This window comes from Malaya genurostris, chromosome 3 (assembly GCF_030247185.1).
Source record: "Malaya genurostris strain Urasoe2022 chromosome 3, Malgen_1.1, whole genome shotgun sequence".
Taxonomy (NCBI): Eukaryota; Metazoa; Arthropoda; class Insecta; order Diptera; family Culicidae; genus Malaya; species Malaya genurostris.
Window position 1 is genome coordinate 13650331 of NC_080572.1, and position 21814 is coordinate 13672144.

The window sequence follows — 21814 nt, forward strand, 5'->3', positions numbered from 1 at the left end:
GTTTGAAAGCTTTGACACTCATCGTCATTTCGGAACCAGATGTCGGATCAGAATGAAGTTGCATAGAATCTTTTAAAACAAAAAGTTTTGTGAGAATCGCTTTAATCGTTGCTGAGAAATCTAAGTGAGTTCCGTTTTGGAACTTTTCTTCACTATTATCGGTACTTTCGGAAGCGGAAATATTTGCACATCGTTTCGCCATCGCCTGTGCCAAAATATTCATGAAATTGAAAATTTTTCACTTATCGCGCTGTAATACCGGAACAAGAAGTCGGTACTGGATCAAGGACTTTTAAAGAATTTCAAGACCTTTTATTTGCATTTTAGTTTGTGAAAATCGGCTAAGAATTTTCCGAGAAAACAGACTGCACATTCTCATAGATTTGCACATATTACCTTGTAATTCCGGAACCGGAAGTCGGATAAAGATGAAATTCAATAGCTAGCTTTGAGACCATAAGATGTTTAGTTTGAATCAAAGTTTGTGAAAATCAGTTCACCCATATCTGAGAAAAATGAGTGATCATTTTTTCCACTATTTTTGGTTCATATCACCCTGTAATTCCGCAATCGGAAGTCGGATCGGAAGAAAATTCAATAGCATTCTATGGGATCAGAAGACATTTTATTTGAATCTGAGTTTGTGAAAATCGGTTCAGCCATCTCTGAGAAAAATGTGCGACATTATTTGCCACCTAGACACAGACATGCATACATACACACATACATTTTGTGTTCTCAACGAAATGAGTCGAATGGTATATAAAACTCGGCCCTCCGGTTTCGGAGTTATACAGTAAAGTTTGTTAAATATTGTACACCGTCACTTAAACCGGCGAAACAAAATACGCCTAGAAAATTCTAAACTGAATTCAAAGCTACACAAATTGATAGCCATTATCAGGCAACTAAACAAACCGATTCCGGTTATCCTGGTTCCCGGTTTCCGGTTCCAAAATGGATCTCGATCACTTCTCTCAGTCATGGTTGGAACGATTTCCACAAACCTTTATTCAAGTGAAAGGTCTCATGGTCCCATACGGAATTCCGGAATTTTATTTGGATCCGACTTCCGGTTCCGGAGTTATAGGGTAAAATGTGTTAAATATTATACACCGTCACTTAAAGCGGCGAAACAAAAACCGTAAAAAAAATTTCTAAACTTAACAACAACTACAATAATCGGTAGCCATTATCAGTAGGCAATTAAACAAACCGGTTCTGGCTATCCTGGTTTCCGGTCTCCGGTTCTGGAAGCACCGGAAGTAGTGGTATAAATTCTACAATGGAACTCACTCACTTTTCTTAGCGATGGATTGACCGATTTCCACAAACTTACGATGGCAAAATCGTATAAAAACTTCAAAATTTGCATAAAAACTTGTAGAGTTTGTACGTCCTGTTAACTGGTGGCCGTACGAACCGACTTTAATTATACCGGTTCTCAGGTTCCTGTGCTGGAAGTACATATAATAGTGCACCCACTTCGTTTTCTTAAGATTGACCTACGCGAGCAAAGCACTGTTTCATTCTGTTAATATACTAGTTATTGCATAAACAATCCCTTGGTTTTGTTTCAAAAATCGAAGAGAAACATTTTGAATAGAATACTTCGGTGTTATGAGAAAGGTATCAACCACCACTAGGTGGATTCAAACAGTGACAAGCGTACATTTTAAGAATTCTAGAAGGATTTTGTCCTTTCTCGCTAAAATCCAAATTTGAAAGAATATCGTAGTTTTTCCTTAGTTCATTCATTTTTAACCTAATACTTTTTTCTAGACTATACTAGGCTAAAATAATATTGGAATACAGTAGAGATGGTCAGTCCGTGAGGGGTCCAAAAAAATTAGTTCTCCTCGAAGAGTGAGTGAACTGGAGTTCTTTGTTGAAGAATTGTACTTCTCTATTCTTCTCAATAAAAATGAATGTAAAGGAATTCTTTGAGTATGTATACAAATAAGTTGCGTTTGATGGTTTGAGTAATCTGGTAGAAGTTCGCGAACTTTGAAAATGTATACAAAAGATAATGATTATTAGTAGAACACATGCACTCACTATTATTGAATCTGTTTACTACAAAACATAATTTGTATCTCTCATATTATTTTCGAAGAAACATACAAAGTTTCAGAAACACGGAAGGGCGGTTCAATTGAACTAATTATTTGGGTGCAACTATTAAGTTTTCAACGGTTCTTTGAAATGAAAGGTTTTGCCCGTTTGTTTTAGGTCATCTTCAGTTTTCCACATATTGCGAAAAAAATGTTTTCCACAAACATATCAAAGCATGTAGGGCTAATGTACGAATAGTCATCTCATTACTAGAGTCACCGTGTTATTTAACAATTATTCGATTTTCAATCAATGAATTGTGATAAAATCGGATAAAATATATATATTCTTCGGTTCTAAGAAGTAATACAGAAGAAAATAGTAGTTTGGAAATTTGTTCAATACTGCTGTAATAGCGACGCGAAAACTCGAAGCGAATGCTCCTAGTGTCATCTTACCCTTGAAGCAAATCTATCGAAAAGAGACAAGAGATCTCACTCTAACTAATGGTTTTTGTATGAGATGACTAATGGAGGTGAGATGATTGGGGGTATCGTAATAGTAGGGTTACGATGCATTTTGATTCATCGAAATAAAATCATTTTCACATTTCCCAGATTATTCGAAAGAAATGTCTGACCCCTCAATTAAATTCAACTCTCCTATATATTAAATCAATCCTATTTCAAAATATTGTAGATTTTACTAATAAAATTGAAAGAAGTAACATGTTTATTAATATTATCATCGCTAATACATGACCCGTGTTCTAAATCGTGACTAACTCTTCCACAATTTTCAATCCAACTTTCGTTATCGCTAGTTCCGGTTATGGATTAGTAACACCATGCACTCTCCTGTTTCATTCCTATACTACTCGTCGTCGTATTGTACGCATGTGGAGCTGGTCCTATTTCTGAATCACCTAAACCTACAAATACTAATATTAACTTTGTTATAATTTTTCTTCCTCCTCCACCTTTTCGCTATTCTCTGATATTTTATATCGTTTCCTAAAAAATGCCCCCACTCCTCGAACAACCAATACTTCTTTGAACAAACAAAACTTCCTAATGACCGGTGCATAGATATTTAAAGGTAGAGGTCAATTACAGACAAACGTCGAGTCGCAGGTTTCAGCGATGGCCTATTTGGATTTAATTATTCGCTCTGTCAGCGAACCCGGTTTGATTCAAATTATCGTCAAATTTCTGCTGGATACAGAAAAGTTCGACGGTCAGCGTATATTGGATGTACTGGTGGATCGATTAAATAGTACAGATTCAAGGGTAAGAAAAAAGGGAAAACAATCAGAAATTATGATTTGATCGTTTTTTTTCTGGTTTCAGCTTTGTATGGTGGCATTGTCTCTGTTTGACACCTTACTTAGTCTCAACTGCGAGGATATTATGCTAGAACTTGTTCTGAAGTATCTACTCAGCTGTCAACATGTACCAATATCACATCGTTACAAGGTAAATCGTTTGGATCCGTATGGTCTGTCCGTTGAGCACTTTCTGAACATCACTCCTGAAATTATGAAAAAGGTGAACAACGTATTGAGCATAAATAATAATAATACAATGCAACCCGTCGGACTTGGTAGCTATAGCAATGGAAGGAATATTAGCAAAACCATTGGTGCCAATTGGAACCACTATGGCCTAAATACGGGCGAAACATTACTTGCCAGCTATCAGGCTTACTTACTGGAAGCTCGCAATCGAATTGGACAATGCAAACATGCCTGTGATCAGTGGAATAATATGTATCGTTACCAAAAATTGAGCAAAAATTCATTGAGCGGTAACACTAATAGTCAAAACGGTAATAGTAACAGCAATAGTCTTACACCAACCAGCATCAATGGAACGACGGATGACGTACGAACGTATAAAGTACAAATGATCAAAAACTTTCTGGCAGAGTTCGTAACCGGACTGGACAGTGGCGTGCACTCGGACTACTCGGATCGTTCAAGTCACTGTCAATCACCAACAACGATATTCGGATCGAGTGGACTTCAACCGGTGACCTCCCATTTAACGGTAACGACGAAACAGTTGGACAGTTTGCAATCTTTGGGCGATAGCAGCGGTTACGAGAGTTTGAATATCACAAATCTATGTACCGGAAGCGATGACGGCCGACGGAATGACTCGTGGAAGATTTCCAGCGTGAGGGAAGAAACCATTGTGGATCTTGATTTATCCGAGGACCTATTTGCCCAGGGGACGATCAGTTTAGGTGAGTATGAAGTTCGGGCTATCGGGACCTTCATATTTAAACGTTTACAATATTATTTATATCATGAATTTCTTAATAATCATTCTATTGTATAACTCAGAATTCGAGCTATCGGGACCTTCATATTTAAACGTTTACAATATTATTGATATCATGAGTTTCTTGATAATCATTATATTGCATTTCTTTAAATGTAGTTGTCTTTCGAACTTTTCTGACAATTTTTCATCATCTTCGTATTCCAGTATCATCCCTTTCTAACTTAAAGATTTATATGGCAAAGCGCACGTCGTAATTAGGGGAAATAAACCATCTGTCAACATCCATGAGGTAGAAGAATCCAATAAATTTTAACACCAATGTGAACTTTTTTTTGTTTTTACTGCTTTCATTATGCTATTACCGTTGATCTGAGTTATTTGATATCTTCATGATAGTTACTAAACTTAGTATGAAGATTCTTTTTAAGTGATAAATCATGTCCCAAAACTTACTGTAAAGGTATAAAAAGGTCATGTAAATTATTATAGTAACGGCAATCTTCACATTAAGCTGAGTAACTATCGTTAAGACATCAGATAAACCATTCTAGTATAATAAGAGAAAGTCAAATAAAATTACGATCCACTAGCAGCAGTATATTAAGGAATGGACCATTGTTCGGACCTTGTGCCGGTTGTCCTTTAATAACTTTTTCTACGAATGTCGTATTGTTTTGCGGTCTTCAAAGGTCTTCTTCCTCGTTAAATTTGCTACACAAATAATCTTTGCGCTGATTTTTAGAGTTCATAGGTTGATCTTCAGCCGATTCTATTTTTGTAAAAAGTAAATTTCCCTATACTAAGTCCCATACAAACTTTAAACTTCGAGTGCGAAAGTATAGTTTCACCGATCGGGCTAAAATTTTGCATAGTTTTTGTGGGACCCAAAATGAACACGAAAAGTTCGGTGCAGCGTGAAAATAATCCTTTTCATATTTTTCCCACACAACCATGCCCCACCCTAGCCGACATGTAATCATTTAAAAAAATTTAAAGTCGATGTTGAGATATGTTTTTTGCCGTTATTGAATAAAAGACGTTTAATTAGCTATCCAATCACCGGAAGGCCAACAATATGTGGTAGATGCGCATTATTTTGTTTGAGTGGACTGATGAAATTCTTACAAACAGTTTTCCAGTCTATGTATATGTGTAATCGGCAAGTTACTGTAGGTTAGTAGGTTCTCGATTTGCAGGGTCCTAATAATTAGCAAATTTTATAGATGAATATTTTTAGCATTTGTTCTAAAGTAGATAAAATCCTTTTGATTCCTCAAATCTAGTAATAGCAGTTTGTATGAACATAAAACCTCATTCAAAATGATCATAGATTTTGTGTCTCATTGCCACTCTCGAATATCTTTATCAGGCATACGATAGAAAAGAAAATCGATCATTGGGCGTGGCCTGTAGATGTTTATATGGAATATAGGGCTTACGAATACGTTTCACAATATGATTACTTAAAACAAAAAAGTAAAGCCTCGGTATAACATTCCTTTGTGTAATTTGACCTTCTGTTTCAACAGACTTCGTAGTCAATTCATAGCGTACAGAACCATTGCATGACTGATGCTACGATTCTACTGACACTAAGAATTCTTCCGAACAGACGACAACTGGCTTGTAAGATCATATCATCAAAGAATACTGTTGAATTTGAATGTAAAAATTGTAATCATTAAAGTGTTTAATCATAAAAAAGCTAAGCCGTAGAAAAGTTCTTCCACATTATCTTTTACTATAAATCAGAGCTAAAAAAAAGTTTTTTTCATTAACGAAATAGACGAAAATGACGAGAAAATTATGTCACTCCCAGCTTCGCTTGCAAACTATGAGAACGAAATCCATGTCCAATCAATGACATAAGCGGAACAGTAGTTTCCAAATTGTGTTCTTTCTTTCATTAGCCCTTTCAGTCATTTGCGGTTTTCAGTGAAAATCCCATAGTACACAGTGTCGGTATTCAACCGAAGTTTTGAGAATTTCAAAGATTTTAATGTATCACAAAGCAGAACACGTAGAAATTTTCTGAATATTATTAGGAATTATTAAGACCAAATTGTGTCTGATAATAGACGGAAAATAAATAAACAAAAACCACGATTTTAAATTATAACTTCGTCATAAATAGCGAAGCTCTACTCAGCAAATGCGTGAAACATCGATGTAAACAAATGATATTCGAAAGGAGTCAAGTCTGGAGAGTATGACGTTGGGATGAAAGTTCCTTTCTGAGTTTAAGAATAATGTTTTTTGTAGTTTTCTCTGTGTGTGAGATCGCTTTTACGTGCTGTAAATGACAATTTCATCGTTTGCTGTCGGTAGCTATTAGTATTAAAAGTTTCTTCTGGTTTGAGTAGCAATCCGGTGCAGAAATCCCATGCCGAAAAGGCAAAATTTCGCTCCCGATTTTACGCCTTTAATGCTGTTTATCATTCAGCTCAGGAGGAATACATTTTATAACCTTCGCAATATTTCCCATGACGTGTTGATGGTTAGAAATGGATTGGAGACTAACGCCTTAACCTGTTCTTATTGGTTCTTTACTGACCGCCAAGCCAATCTTACTACTTGAAATAAACTAGTTGGTGCTTGTTTGTAACTTCACGTTTATACAGTCATACTTATATCTCATAAAGAAATCAAAGTAATAGAACCATACTATGACAATTTCTATTTCTGCAGGTCCCTTCTTGACGGCAATATGGGGTAAGCTGCAAACATTCACCAGTAACTGTCTCTACGTGAACCTGCACCTAACTGGATTGATCAGTCATTTGGCATGGTTTCCTTTGCCGCTACTTCATTCGATTCTGCTGCGACCGGATATTCCTACCACATCCGATACACCTTCCTTCCATCAGGTAACCATTCAGTTTGCACATTAAATCCTTTTATACTACATAATAACGAAATTATAGGTACTGAAAATTCTCAAACAACAAATCGACGCCGAACTGTCGGACTGCGACGAGTCGCTGGAAATTGTGGACGTTGCGCGATCCTTTCTGGTGGATCGCGAGTTTCAGCTCATTAACATGCGCAAGAATGCTATCGAATCGAATACCGGCAGCAAGCTACCACTAAGCGTCACGGTGGCAAGCGTTCCGATGACGTCTAGTATGTCACAAACGACGCCAATGCAGTTGACTCCGAGCTCGTCCTATGATCCGTTCAAACGAAACGACTTAAAGCGAAAAAGTATAAGCAACTCGTTTTCCGGTTTCTTCCGCAGGCCGGGTTCTTCCGGTAAGTTTGAATTTACACTTATTATGTTTCATAGCGGGAATCATCGATAATGTTTACTTTGTTCATTCACTTTGTTTCTCTCGCTTTTGGTTGACTCTCAGTTTTGTTTTCGAGCTTTGCTTTTCAGTTAGGAATTAACACCGATTATCGAAACAGCCTCGCCTTATGCTTTGATTAATGAGATAAAGTGAGCATTTTTGTTCGTAATTTTCAGTATGTAGCGTTTGTTCATCATTTGTTTTTTTGTTTTGTATTCCTGTTGCTGAATTATTGGCTTCTGTTTGTCAATACGTAACATCAAAATGTGTAAATCGGTTTCGCAAGGTGCGGTTAATATGCCGTTCAATTAGCCACCCGTTCATTGTCTTAGTCACTGACACCGATTCTAATAATGATAATTTTTCAACACGTTGCATTTGTGTTAGTAACTACTTTTGAACATTACTATTCCATTTTCCATTGTCATTAAAAGCGAGTTAACATTTTTGGAGATAACTATGAGAAGCGTATAAAGTTCGTTCACTTCATGAAAGTAAAAAAACAATAGATCATATTTCAATTCACCATTTCGTTTTTTTTTACTCGTACCTCAGCTTCATCCGGTATAGCACAAGTATTTCAATTTTTTACTGGTAAATATCATGCATCTGTTTTTATTGATTTTTATTTAGTTTTGTAAGGGTTTACGTGTTCTTATTAGCACTTAACTATTTGCCGTAGTCGTAATAACATATGTATTTCGGGAAAATAGCCGACATAAAATTTCCTTTTACGTACTACCTATTGTAGATAATGTTGTTATAGTGGGATTTAGTTTTCGGAGCATGAAAAGGTGTTGGGTGTGTGAGTGCTTTATAATGGTTACTGTTGTTTTATTTTTATTTTATCTGTCATTTCAGTTATTAGTTCCATTATACATTATACATAATAAGAATAATTTTGTATGATTCATAGCCAAATATAAATTCAGGAATTCTTTATGGGACGTGAGGAGCTTTCATTTGAATCTAAGTTCGTAAAAATCGGTTCAGCCATCTCCGAAAAAAGTTGGTGCACTTATTTTTATCATTTTTTGCACATTTGACCCCATAATTCCGGAACCACGAGTCGGATCCAAACAATATTCAGGAATTTTATATGGTACACAAAGGCTTTCATTCGAATCTAAGTTTGTGAAAATCGGTTCAGCCATCTCCGAGAAAAGTTTGTGCAAAGAAACGTTACATACACACACATACACACACACACACACACACACACACACACACACACACACACACACACACACACACACACACACACACACACACACACACACACACACACACACACACACACACACACACACACACACACACACACACACACACACACACACACACACAGAGAGAGAGAGAGAGAGAGAGAGAGAGAGAGAGAGAGAGAGAGAGAGAGAGAGAGAGAGAGAGAGAGAGAGAGAGAGAGAGAGAGAGAGACAGAGATATTTTGCGTACTCGACGGTCGGTTTTCACAGTGATTGCATAAACCTTCTATATGAGAAAGGCAAAAAATTAAATATGAAACAAAATTTTCAATACAAATACAAAATATAAGAGAGCTTTTGTTCTAAACAACACTTCTTCAATGTCAAAGTATCAAAGCTTTATAAAAAACTTGCTAAATGATTACTGTTCGACATTTAGCGGTTTACCGTTTACGGCTCACTTGCACACTCCGGAGAAATCAGAGATGCCAGGTCTGCAGATTTGTCTGCTAATCTGCAGATTTTATATGAAATGCAGCAGACATTGTTTGTTGCAGATTTTTGAAAATCGAGTTTTTCACAGACTTTCATTACAGTTTTCAGACTTGAAGTTGTCGCGACGTTTTCTTCGCTCGCCTAGTCAGTTTTGTGTATCATATTCTATAGAGAAATTGAAGCCTGCAGACATTTTTTTCTGATTTGCAAAGTTTTGCAACCCTGTTTGAAGATATTTGAAATGTTTACCTGGCATCTCTGGGAGAAATATAAGAAATAACAAGATGGCACCATCGCGAGTAGCGATCAAACTATGTCACTAATTGTAGATGAAATCAATTTCATACTTCTATCGACTTTGTTCACAAATCACTTTTTCTCGTCGCCAGTTTCAACATTCATAAAAAATTTAAAACAAAACATTGTGCTGGAGCGAATAATAAAAGATATGTCTTAGGTTCAGTTCATGAAAAACAATTGCAGTTTGAAACTGCCTTTATTTTTCTTCTAGTCTTATTTACAGTTCTAAAATGCGTTACACAAATATCTAGATAAAACACAGAAGGTGTACATACCACATCTAGGTTCGGGGTTCCGTTCAATAATCTAAATTAAGGCACTAGCAACGCTAGACTGAAAGATTAAAATCTACTCACAAGTACTCACTCAACTGTTGTGTTGTATCGCATCAATTTCAGGTTGAATTTAGCTTATTGGACGAAACTCTCGCTGTTGGGCGGTTTTACTCTTTGTGTTCCGATCAAAATGAAAAGAGCGAATGAAAGAAAGCATTCACAATTTAAAATCAAATAAAAAGTAATCAAATAAAGTGTCTGTGTAGATCGAAATAACTTTTTGTATTTTGTGTCCTATTAAAAACAGAGAACATCTACCCAATTGATGAAACGCTATTTGAAATTTGCATGGCATTCTTTCAAATCGGTAGCTCTCGGTGAATTATTTATTTTGCATTTATTTGTATTTGAATTGAAATGAACACATAACCCACAATTTGTCGCCGAAACAAAACTCAAACCTTCAACCTTCTCAAATCCGTAGAACTGCCCTGCAACTTAGCTCCCAATGGAAATGCGATAAATCAAGTGTACAGTATCTATGATCGGTTAAGTTCTAATTGTTTCCTGCCGGTTGTATAACAGAGCCATTCTACAGAATGGAGAAAGTTTCTGGTGGGGACGGGTATAGCGTGATGGATAAGTCGATGCCTTTCACGCAGCCCACCTGGGTTCGATTCCCAACCCCGCACATAGGGTCAGGAAACTTTTCTGGCCCGAAGAGGTGAATGACCTCAAGGTTAAAATCTCTATAATCTAAAACAAAAAAAAAAGTTTCTGGTTCGAGTACCGTTGCGAAAAGCATAGGCTTGTTTGCAAGCTATTATCAACTTGCATACTAGATCAACTTCGAGAGGCAAATGGTGGACACTTCCGGTTCCGTAGAAATTATAGTCATAATGTTTCGACAATCTTAGGCTTGTTTGAAGGCTTTGTTTGGAAGCAACACAAATGTAACTGATCAAGTGTAAACATATCATAGTGGAACTTCCGGTCCAGGACATTTAATCGAACAACCCGAAAAAAATTCGCTAAATTTTGTCAAAGATGGCCCAACCAGGTTTTCACTTATTTGGACTCGTTAGATGATCAAGTTCAAACGGGTGCTATGCATTTAATGTTGATACTTTTAGTTCCAGAAATGTTACCATATTAGCGACGTCAGCATTGAAGTACACTTTTGAGAATGACCCGAATTAATCGGGAAATTTTCGGATCGACAATTAGCTCAATAATTTCTTCGTCATTCGAGTGACACGAGAAAGTTAATATAACACCATGAGGCGAATTAAAAGACTGTTTTTTTTTTAATTTACTTACTGGCATCATGCGTACATTACGGAGTATCGCCATCATGGTTTTTCGATTCCCAACCATTGGAATCTACTTTTACTTGTTTGTTGGCAATATTCCAAATAAAACTATTTTCATTCTTGTTACCTAAGCAATTCCAGAAATTAAAAACCGAAAAAGTGTCAAAATCATGATCAAATTGCTCCGATTTAGACGAAATTTTGCACACATTTTCAGTACGAAAAACCTTTTGTTTTGCACGGATGGAGAGAGGCATTAGGCTCATGGTTAGTATTAAAAAAGAGGGTATTTAATTTTGCATGATAATTTCTTCAAATCGTTGTAATTCGGGAACTATTATTGGTAGAAAAAATGTGTCGAAAAAAAGTGGTAGGAAATCTGAGTACTCCAAAAAATCTAGACATTGAAAAAAATTAAAATACTTTTGCAAGAGTTTAAAAATTGAAAAAAAAACGCATCCGGTTTTTTAGATTCTTTTTGAATTGCGCCGTTTGTCATTTTCATTGCAGCTCAAAAATGTAAATAGATATACAATTCATACGGTAAATCTAAATAGTTGCCGAGTACGGTAAAAACCATACTGTCCGTATGGTAAAATTATTTTCCAACAACCGAACTTATGTGAATACTTATTGTCGTGAAAACAAACTGTCAAACAGTAATTAAAATTTTCAGTAAGTGTCTTTTTATTAACCAAACGAAAAAAATCTTGAAGGGTTCGTCGAATGGAATAAGGTGCAAGTGCACAAGTTTTTAAAACATGAGAACTACTCAAAGCTTTTTGTTTACTTTCACATAACTATGTCCTCTTGCTGCCAATACATTAAATTTCAGGAGTAATTTCTGGTGAACTTGACGGGTTATGCAATGCTCCCAAAGGCGCTCATAATTCCGGTTAAGTTACATTTTTTCTAAACATATTTTATATTTTTTCGTGAATATATATTGCACCGTAGTCACGACTGGTTCGAATTTTCTTCACTCGTTTCTAAGAAAAATATCCAAATCCGAAAAACCCAATCGTTAGTTTAAAATGTATGTTGTTTTATGAAGTCCGGAAATCCATTCAAATTCAGAAATTTAATCAAAACTAAACAAGCACAAAAAATTTATACTTTATGTTTCGTCTTCGACTCGTCAGTACATAACAGTTTATTTTACACTGTTATGTTACTAAGCATAAACCGTTGTGTATTGACGAGTCGAAGACGAAACATAAAGTATTGAAAACGGTTATGTGCCCTATGTACAAAATAGGTTAACCCCTAGATGACAACAAAAATATTACCTAACCATTAGTTAGATCTATTTGGTTTATAGTTTACGGCAGTTGTTTGACAATTCAGCAATAACCGAACGATCGGTAATCAATTCAATTACCGAACGATCAACTGTTGAAAATTCGGTACAAAACTACCGAATTTCGCGAAATTTTCTAAATGTGTATACATATTCATACACACATAGATAGGTTAAGATCTATGTATGTAGAAAGATATACACATCTATGCATATGTTCGTTCATATATGAATACATATATACATACATAAGGCGCGTAAACTCAGGGTTTGGTGTACACTGGAAAAGAGTCGAATACTTTATCAAGAATAAAAAAAAAACTAAACAATAAATCAAAAAAAAAAAAAAAACGTTCATATAATTTATTTTTAAATATTCTATTTCAAACCTAAGCTTTGAATCCACATTTGTTGTTAATTTGATATGTGTAAATTAAAAAACGAAGAAGTTACAGTAGGTATTTTTCTAGCTTTCTGATGAAAAATTCAAAGCAATTAATGTCCTTACCTTCTCTTCGTAAGTAATCTTTTCGAGATTTTTAGACTTCGACTTTTTCTCAGTGTATATTTTGTTAAGTGTGTTCAATTAATTTCCTACAATTTCTTTTTCGACGCCATTTCTGTACAATGAATATTTTATCTTTTGAAAGCTATTCTGGTCTCTCCATCCCAGAAAAATAAAGTTTGTCAACTCGAACACTTGTGCAAAGCTTCATCTAAATCGAAGCATGTGAAGTCTGATGATCTGCTACACATTTCTGGAATTGCTCAAAAGTAAGAATTTTGTGAATATATAGGTTTTGTAAATATATAGGTTAGGTTATGCAATCACTTGAAAAACCGACTAGTAAAAAGAGGCCCGGAGGGCCAAGTGTCATATACCATTCGACTCAGTTCATCGAGTTGAGCAATGTGTGTGTGTGTGTGTGTGTGTCATACGTAAATTCCTGAATGTCATCCGGATCCTACTTCCGGTTCCCGAGTTATAGGGTAAAGTGTGCTCAATATTGTACACTGTCACTTAAACCGGCGAAACAAAAAAACGTAAAAAAATTTCTAAACTGGTCTCAAAACACAAATCGATAGTCATTATCAGTAGGCAACTAAAAAAACCGACTTCGGCTATCCTGGTTCCCGGTATCCGGTTCCGGAAGCACCGGAAATAGTTATCGTATATATCAAAATGGATCTCACTCACTTTTCTCAGCGATGGTTTAACTGATTTCCACAAACTTAGATTCAAATAAAAGGCCTCACGGTCCCATACGGAATTCCTGAACTTCATTCGGATCCAACTTCCGGTTCAGGAGTTATAGGGTAAAGTGTGTTCAATATTGTACACCGTCACTTAAACCGGCGAAACAAAAAACGTAAAAAACGTTGTAAAATGGACTCAAACCCGTTATTCCTAATCTTTGGGTCAAATGAAAGTTCTTATGATCCTACCAAAAATTACTGCATGTTTTCGGATACAACAAAAATATAAATCGCATTTATACTGCGATGGCAAAATTGTATAAAATCTTCAAAATTTGAAAATGTTGGTTAAAAATATTACCCAATTTAACATGAATATCGTACGCAGAAGTAACAGGAGCGCAGGTTATCGCTTCGCCAATTCAAACGTGCCAGGCACAGGTGCAGTGTTTGAGTGTTACAGTCCTGCTTACAATGCTGTGCTCATATTACATATATGAATCAAATTAATTCTAAATAGCGTTTTAGTGGGTTTAATCTGAATAGTGCAGTGTAATCAGTTAGCTGGAATTAAAACAGCTTTTCGTCGCACTGTTTGAAATGTGGAAAAAATATTGTTGTCCATATTGACCACCGCAAATATTGCAGTCATTATTTCTTACAATTAAGTTGTGAATTTATTCAGTAGAGATTTTATTATTGCTGAAAATATAATAATAAAATCTTGCGCAAATCACTTCGGTGTCGAATTGAACCGTAAAGGAAATTCATCATTGAAATATCATCGGAAACTCTACTTTCTTTCGATAATCTCTTTAGCGATATTTCTGTGGGTTAAAATTCATCATTAAGCTTCGCTGAGACAAAAAATCACTTGTGAACTTCGAGGTTCTGAGTTTTGTGGATGCTTGTTTCATGAATGAGAATCTCGGAAGTGCTTTTTTCCAGGGTGGCAAGTGACCAGGGAAACCGGGAAAAAGTTGCCAATTTGGTTTCACCGGGAAAATTCGGAAAAAAGTCGAGAATTTCAGTGAAAAACCAGGAAAAAAATTACAAGCTCAAATATGAGTAACAGTTAGCATCATGATTTCGTTTCAACAAGTAAAAAGTAGGAGACAATACCCAATTTTGAGCGAGCGTTTGAGCGAGATATTCAGCAAAAGTGTTGAAACAACGTATTGTCCAGTTCAGGTTCTATGTTGAACATTCCATTCGGCCAACACCCCATGTCTAGTCCAACGATTTTTAGGGGTTTAACAGCAGTTTTGAATCAATCAGGATACATCAGAGCTTTCATAGTTGTTACCATAACAGCACAATTAAAATTTTGAAAAAATAGAGATAATTTGGATGATTCTGTAGGATTTTTATTAAGTTTTAGAATAAGTATTCAACATACTTGAAAAATGAATGGCAAAGTCTCAAGGTAACATCAAGAAATTTTTTAATAAAATCTAAAATTTTAGGGTTTACATTGCTTTTGATATAAGATCTGTATACTAGCCGATTAGTTCTAAGGTAAAATAATCATTGCTTAGTTTGAAACCCTGAATATTATTGGTAGATGTTCTGAATCAAAGTCAGTTCACTACAAATGTTACATTGATATGCTAGATTCAGATCAATTGTAGAAGGATTTCTCATAGATTAGTTAAGCTATTGGAAATAAAACTAGCTAAAACAGCGGAGAATTCATCATGAAGCACTCGTACTTTCTGATTATGATTACTCCACGAGAAATGCCTAGCATTTAGAATCCTTTTAGGAAAAAATGAATCGATATCTTGTGCGTTTTACAGCTATCATTTGATTTATTTGCTCATCAACGCATTGAAATCGTAAAAATTGTGTACATTAGAAAAAATTTGAATGGTTTTGATAAAATTTTGGATAGGACATTCTTAGTAATTGATTTTATGGTTTCCTTCACAATCAGGGCAAGACATTTTATCGGAGGGTATCGTTCATCGAACAGACGTATTTGCAAGCGAATTACTTTAATTTAAACAGCGTATGTCCGTTTGACAATTAGTTGAACTATGACCGAAGCCTTGGCAATAACGATATTGTATTAGGTTCACTGTGCCATCATGCCGTTTATAATTTTACTACCGTACTGAGATTTTCACTTTCATTTCCGGAAGGAAACTTTGTACAAAATGCTTTGAAATTGATGGCATAGATTGTTGTTGGTTCTGGCAAGTGTGGCAAGCGTCGATTTTATGGATTATTGTTTCTTATTGATTTATTTTTAATCATAAGTATACCAAAAAAATAATAAAAACAGTCATGTGCGCTCGTAAGAAAAGGGGTACGTGTAACCAATGCTCCTAGATGACCAAAAAAAGTCTGTATGCTTTTCTAATATGAACTAGTAATAATGAATATTTCTTATTTATACATCGGGATATCCGAAAAGTACTTCAATCCTCAATTAGCGGATCTATTAAAATATTATTTTTTGGACAAGGGATATCTTTAAAGAATATAAAAACCTGTTTTAATACACCTAGTGGTGTAATGATCCCTTTCTCATATATAATATTGTGGTATTCTATTCAAAATTTTTCTCTTCGATTTTTGAAAGAAACCCCGAGATTGTTTGTGCATTAACTAGTATAACATACAGAATGAAACAGTGCTTTGCTCGCGTAGGTCATCCTTAAGAAAACGAAGTGGGTTCACTATTATATGCACTTCCGGCACCGGAACCCGAGAATCGGTATAGTCGAAGTCGGTTCGTACGTCCACCAACTAACATGACGTACAAACTCTACTAGTTTTTTATTCCAATTTTGAAGATTTTATACAATTTTGCCATCGTGCTAAAAACGACGATTTAAATTTTTTTTGTATCCGAAAATATGCAGTAATTTTTGGTAGGACCATAAGACCTTTCATTTGACCGTAAGATTGGGAATAACGGTTTTTAGTCCAGTTTACAACATTTTTTACGGTTTTTGTTTCGCCAGTTTAAGTGACGGTGTACAATATTTAACACACTTTACCCTATAACTTCTGAATCGGAAGACGGATCCTAATGAAATTCAGGAATTCCGTATGGAACCGTGAGACCTTTCATTTGAATTCATGTTGGTGGAAATCGGTCAAACCATCGCTGAGAAAAGTGAGTGAAATCCATTTTGGAATAAATGACCACTATTTCCGGGGCTTCCGGAACCGGAGACCGGGAACCAAGATAGCTGGAATCGGTTTGTTTAGTTGCCTGTTGATAATAACTATCAATTGGTGTAGTTTTGAGATCACTTCAGAATATTTTCTACGGTTTTTGTTTCGCTGGTTTAAGTGACGGTGTACAATATTTAACACACTTTACCGTATAACTCCGGAACCGGAAGTAATTCAGGAATCCCGTATGGGACCATGAGACCTTTCATTCAAATCTAAGTTTGTCCAAATCGAGAGAGAAAGAGAGAGAGAGAGAGAGAGAAACATTGCTCAGCTTTTTTCAAAAATGAAGTTCCAAGCTTTTGAATGAATATTTTTCATTGGAAACTTGAAATTATGCAAATGCCAACAAAATTCTTTTAGTTTTAACTTCTTCAATTTAAAAACGACACTTATCGTTTTATCATTCTATAATAAAACCAATTAGGAATAAAGTATTGTTTTTTAATTATATTTTTCGGTTAGTATACTACTAATTCTTGAAAAAACAAGCATTTTAGCGTATACATTTTTTTTAGTGCACAATCGATTTCCAACAAATTATTTGTCACTATTTTTATAAAACTTCCTGAGTTACACTACGATTTGAAAAAAAAAGTGAATGTAAAAATACATGTGCCCACTGTTTGTGCCATACTGAAAACATGTGTGCAAGGTTATTATTCAAATTAGGAAGTCTAATAGCATTTCAGCAATCGCTTAGCATGAAAACTACTACTGGTTTATTTATGTTATGTAACTTTTGTAACTTCTTTTGCTTTTAGAATGCATGACTCGTGGTATTGTTATGTTTACTTGTATTAAGCTGGGAGTTGGGAGTGATTATAAGCGATAAGCGGCCCTTACTCGAGAATATATTACGACCTTTAATCCATATCTTTCAAACACATTCGAATGTAATGTACATCGTCATTCTCCTTCACACTATCAATAATAGTGTCGAAATTCGAAGTATCGTCCACAATATTGATTCGTGTAAGGCCCGCTTTAAGCAGCATGACTTTTGTATGCTAATAATTAAAATCATTTTGAGTGTATTTTAGTTTATTATATATTAATTAACCATTCGAAGTTGCATTCGTTTGAACTAATAAATATGTATCATAAATCAGGAGGATCGAGCAGCAGTAACACGTCGTCAGGACATTCGTCGACAATAGCGAGTAGCACTCAGCTGCCAACAAATTCTAATGTGTCTAGCAGTTCGGCGAGTAGTGTCCGGCGCGGTTCCCGAGAAGCAGAAACACAGTTTGTAGATCATCCAATCACGACAAGCATTTCTGGGTCCTTAAATTCACCCAACCCTGGAAGTGGCCACAATAGCCTCGAATACACATCAATCAACATCAACGGATCGGTTATCGGAGTGGGAAGTGAACGGCAGCGGGATCTGGCCGTTTGTGCCGTTATACTGGATGAATGGCTCAAAGAACTGGCAGCCATCACACAAGAACAGTGCATTGTGATGCTTTCGGAACAGGTTGAAACGCAACGATCAGTTAGGTGTAGCTGAAAGCTACTAGGTGGAAAAATAGATCCCCTACGAAAGTTTGTCAATTTAGTTGTATGAATATTTTCGCTGAGCCAACACTTTCTGTTTCTTACGTTTGTTTTTAACTAAGCGCGCAGTTGGCCCACGTCTAAGACAAGACACACGAAAAAAAGTCCCCTCTAATGTACACAATGTTCCATTTAAAAAATGAGATTTTTTTTTAATATTTATTGTCAATTATGGTCAACATTTTATTTGTTAACTTTTCTATAGTAAGTCAAACAAATTCTGTTTTATACCTTGATTATATTGAAAATTTATAGCAGATTGATATAACATCAACAAATTTTAGTTCATGAAGGTATCTCTCTCCCGTAACATCGAAAAAATTAACAATTTTTTTTAATGAATTTAAAATTATAGTACTGAATGTCTGTTGAAAAGAGGTTTTCAAGATGAATGTCAAATATGTCAAACATAGAACCTTTCATTACACACTTGTGTAATCTATTAACTTGATGATCAAATCTGATTAACATTTTCAATAGTAACCCTGTATATTAAATGTGTATCGAAGAACAAGAACCATATTGATTATTTTATATGAAAATTCAACGAGTTCAACAGAACTCAATGCCACTGGAAAAGCTATATTTTTTGTGAAAATATATCTGTATACAATAGCATATTGATATTCAAGAGAGAGATAATCGAATTCTTCGCAACTTTTCTTTATTTCAACTATGAAGCTATCCGAAAATCTTGAATGAAAAAGTCGGCTATTGAGAATTCGTTAGTACTAAGATGGCTGTAATTTTGTATATTAATAAATCGATTGTAATTGTTGTACTGACATTTATTGTAGCATTTCAGGATATAACATATCGGTCAAATAGTCCCGAGACTCGCTAGGAAAACAACATTTCTTGTGCATTTTTTTTATCCATCATCATAACATTCAAGGATAACGCTAACTTTTCGATGCCATGCTTATAAATAGAATGATTGAATGTCCTTGACCTCAAAATAGGCTTCAGTTGCAGCGATGATTTTCTCATTCGAACCAAATCCATTTCCCTGACGCATCTCTATGAAATCTGCAAAGAGCTAGTAGTCGCTGAGGCTAGATCTGGTAAACATAGTGAGTTCGTTCAATTTGGCTATCGATTGACTTGAGGCACGGTGCATTTTCATAGTGAAAGAGGCCCTTATTACCGGTATCACTATACGGTGAAAACCAAGTGAAGTGATAGTGACCTTTATTATCAGTATGACTTCACGGTGAAAATCAAGTGATGTCAACGTAGATCTCATTATGGAAGTCGCTTCAGAGAAAAAAGTAATTACTTAGATTAGCTTGATGTTATTATGAACATCACGTCACAGACATTTGATTGGGAAAACGATTTTTTTTCACTTCAGTGATCGGTATTGCAATTGAAATCGGATTGAAAATTAGTGGCCCTTATTACCGGTATCACTACACGGTGAAAACCAAGTGAAGTGATTGTGACTCTTATTATCAGTATCACTTCATGGTGAAAATCGAGTGAAGTGAATTTAGGTCCTTATTACGGAAGCCGCTTCAGAGACAAAAGTAATTTCTTGGATGAACTTGATGTCATTATAAGGTTTTTTACCGTCACTGCTAACCTCAATCGGATGAACACTTTTTGACAGTCCAGCAGTACTGTTTGTAAACAGAAATTTCTTTTGTTTATTTATTGACAAATTGGATCAGACCATTTACGGTCCGTATCGCCTAAATAAAGTTTTAAAACATTTGTTCACGATTGAATACGGTTCGTTTTTAATATTTATTAAATAAAAGTGACTAGTTGCAAAGTGTAAAGATGATTGTTTTAGATGTGTTCTTCGATTTTTGTTCAAGCTTGTTTGTAAACAGTACCGCTGAACTGTCAAGGATGAATACTTGTTCATTTGTGTCGTCACGATAAAAAACCTAATGAACATCACGCCACCAACATTTTGTCGAAAAATTTCCACTAGTGATACTGGTAATAGGTAAAATCAAGTGAAGTGAATGTGAAAGTGGAAGTGAGAACGGTAATAAGAGCCAGTAAAAAAATCAAAATTAACAGCATGGAATTCTAAGCGATAAAGACAGACTTCCAAAAATTAGTAATCGGCGACGGTGACATGCAGAAAAAAACTGTAGCAACGAAGTGACAATATTCAATTATTTTCCGCAGATATCTAGAGAAATAATCAAATATCTGAAGTTTTTGAAGAAATAATGTTATAGATCCGGAGATTTTAAATGGTCCATCCGTAGATCCGTAGAAAAAACTGAAATCCGCAGACCTACGGATAAATCCGTAGGGTTGGCATCGCTGGTCCCTACAGTCCACTGGTGGGCTCTAGCTCATTTTTTATGGGTAGTAAACTCAAAATTGACAACAGGTGGACTGGGCAATGAGACGCAAATAGTGGGCTTCGCTAGACAAAAAAAATCTTTCTGAACTAAGCCCTGAGTTAATGTGGAAAACGTTTCAATGTATCATTGCGAAATACAATTTAGAATCAAGCTAATCTATTAGTTGTAAGAATGATGTGATTAGTAAATCATTAAATGCTTGTGCGCTTTGAGAGTAAGAAAATGAAAATAAGAATATGAATGCTTAAGTGATGTTACGGCTAAAAATTGGTCATATAAGAATGAGTAAAAAAGATTAATTGTTTCATTAGATATTCAAATCATGTATATTATTTAGACATGACATTTTGACATTATTTTAGAGAATTATTTTCCAAAATCTAGGTTCAGGTAAAAACTCTGTCAAGAATTTTTTTCCAGAATCCGGGTTCATATCCAAAGGTCAAGAGCTGAGGTCCAGCATCAGGTCCAGACTAAGAATTCTGATCCAGAAACGTTTTCCCAAATTAGGGTCAGAATTTAGATTCAGAACTCAGATTCTGCACCCAAATTCATTTTCAGAGGTTAGGTCAAGTTACTCCATTCAGGTCCAGGTTCTCAATCCAAGCACTGAATACTGGTCCAGGGCCAGAATACAGATCCAAGGTCAGAATCTTTATCCATAATGCAGATACAGAACTCAGCTCCAGAGTTAACGTCCTTAATCAGGCTACAAAACTTGGACCTAGAATCCAAGCCAATTTTTCTGTTCCTGAATCCAGGTTCAGGTTTAGAATCCAAAATCAGGATCAAGTACACGATTCTGGTGCATGTCTCGGATCTCTGTCAAATTATCAGAGTAAAAAATCTCGTTTAGAATCCTGAATCCAGGTCCAATATCCTGCTCCAGATTTAGACTCAAAATAGTTCAAGTCAAGAAATTAGGTACAGGTGTAGAATCCGAATCTATGCTCAGAATCCAAGTGCAGATTTCTGCTCCAGGTTCAAAAATTTTCTGTCAGAATTCGGGTTCAAAAT

The 21814-nt window shown here is 35.5% G+C and overlaps 1 protein-coding gene across 8 annotated transcripts in view; it reads left to right on the top strand.

Moving 5' to 3' along the window:
* The window catches only part of LOC131439605 (FHIP family protein AAEL005291), a 43206-nt gene extending 24092 nt beyond the window's left edge, over positions 1–19114 (top strand). For 6 of the 8 annotated variants that reach the window (XM_058610837.1, XM_058610836.1, XM_058610839.1 and 3 more), the window contains exons 6-11: positions 3144–3344; positions 3405–4302; positions 7032–7210; positions 7268–7595; positions 8189–8227; positions 18020–19114. In XM_058610837.1, coding sequence (XP_058466820.1) covers positions 3144–3344; positions 3405–4302; positions 7032–7210; positions 7268–7595; positions 8189–8227; positions 18020–18420 — 2046 coding nt within the window. In that variant the 3' untranslated portion in view covers positions 18421–19114. The remainder of the gene's footprint in view (positions 1–3143; positions 3345–3404; positions 4303–7031; positions 7211–7267; positions 7596–8188; positions 8228–18019) is intronic. The other 2 variants (XM_058610843.1, XM_058610844.1) reach the window with 2 other exon arrangements.
* The last annotated feature ends 2700 nt before the right edge of the window (positions 19115–21814 follow it).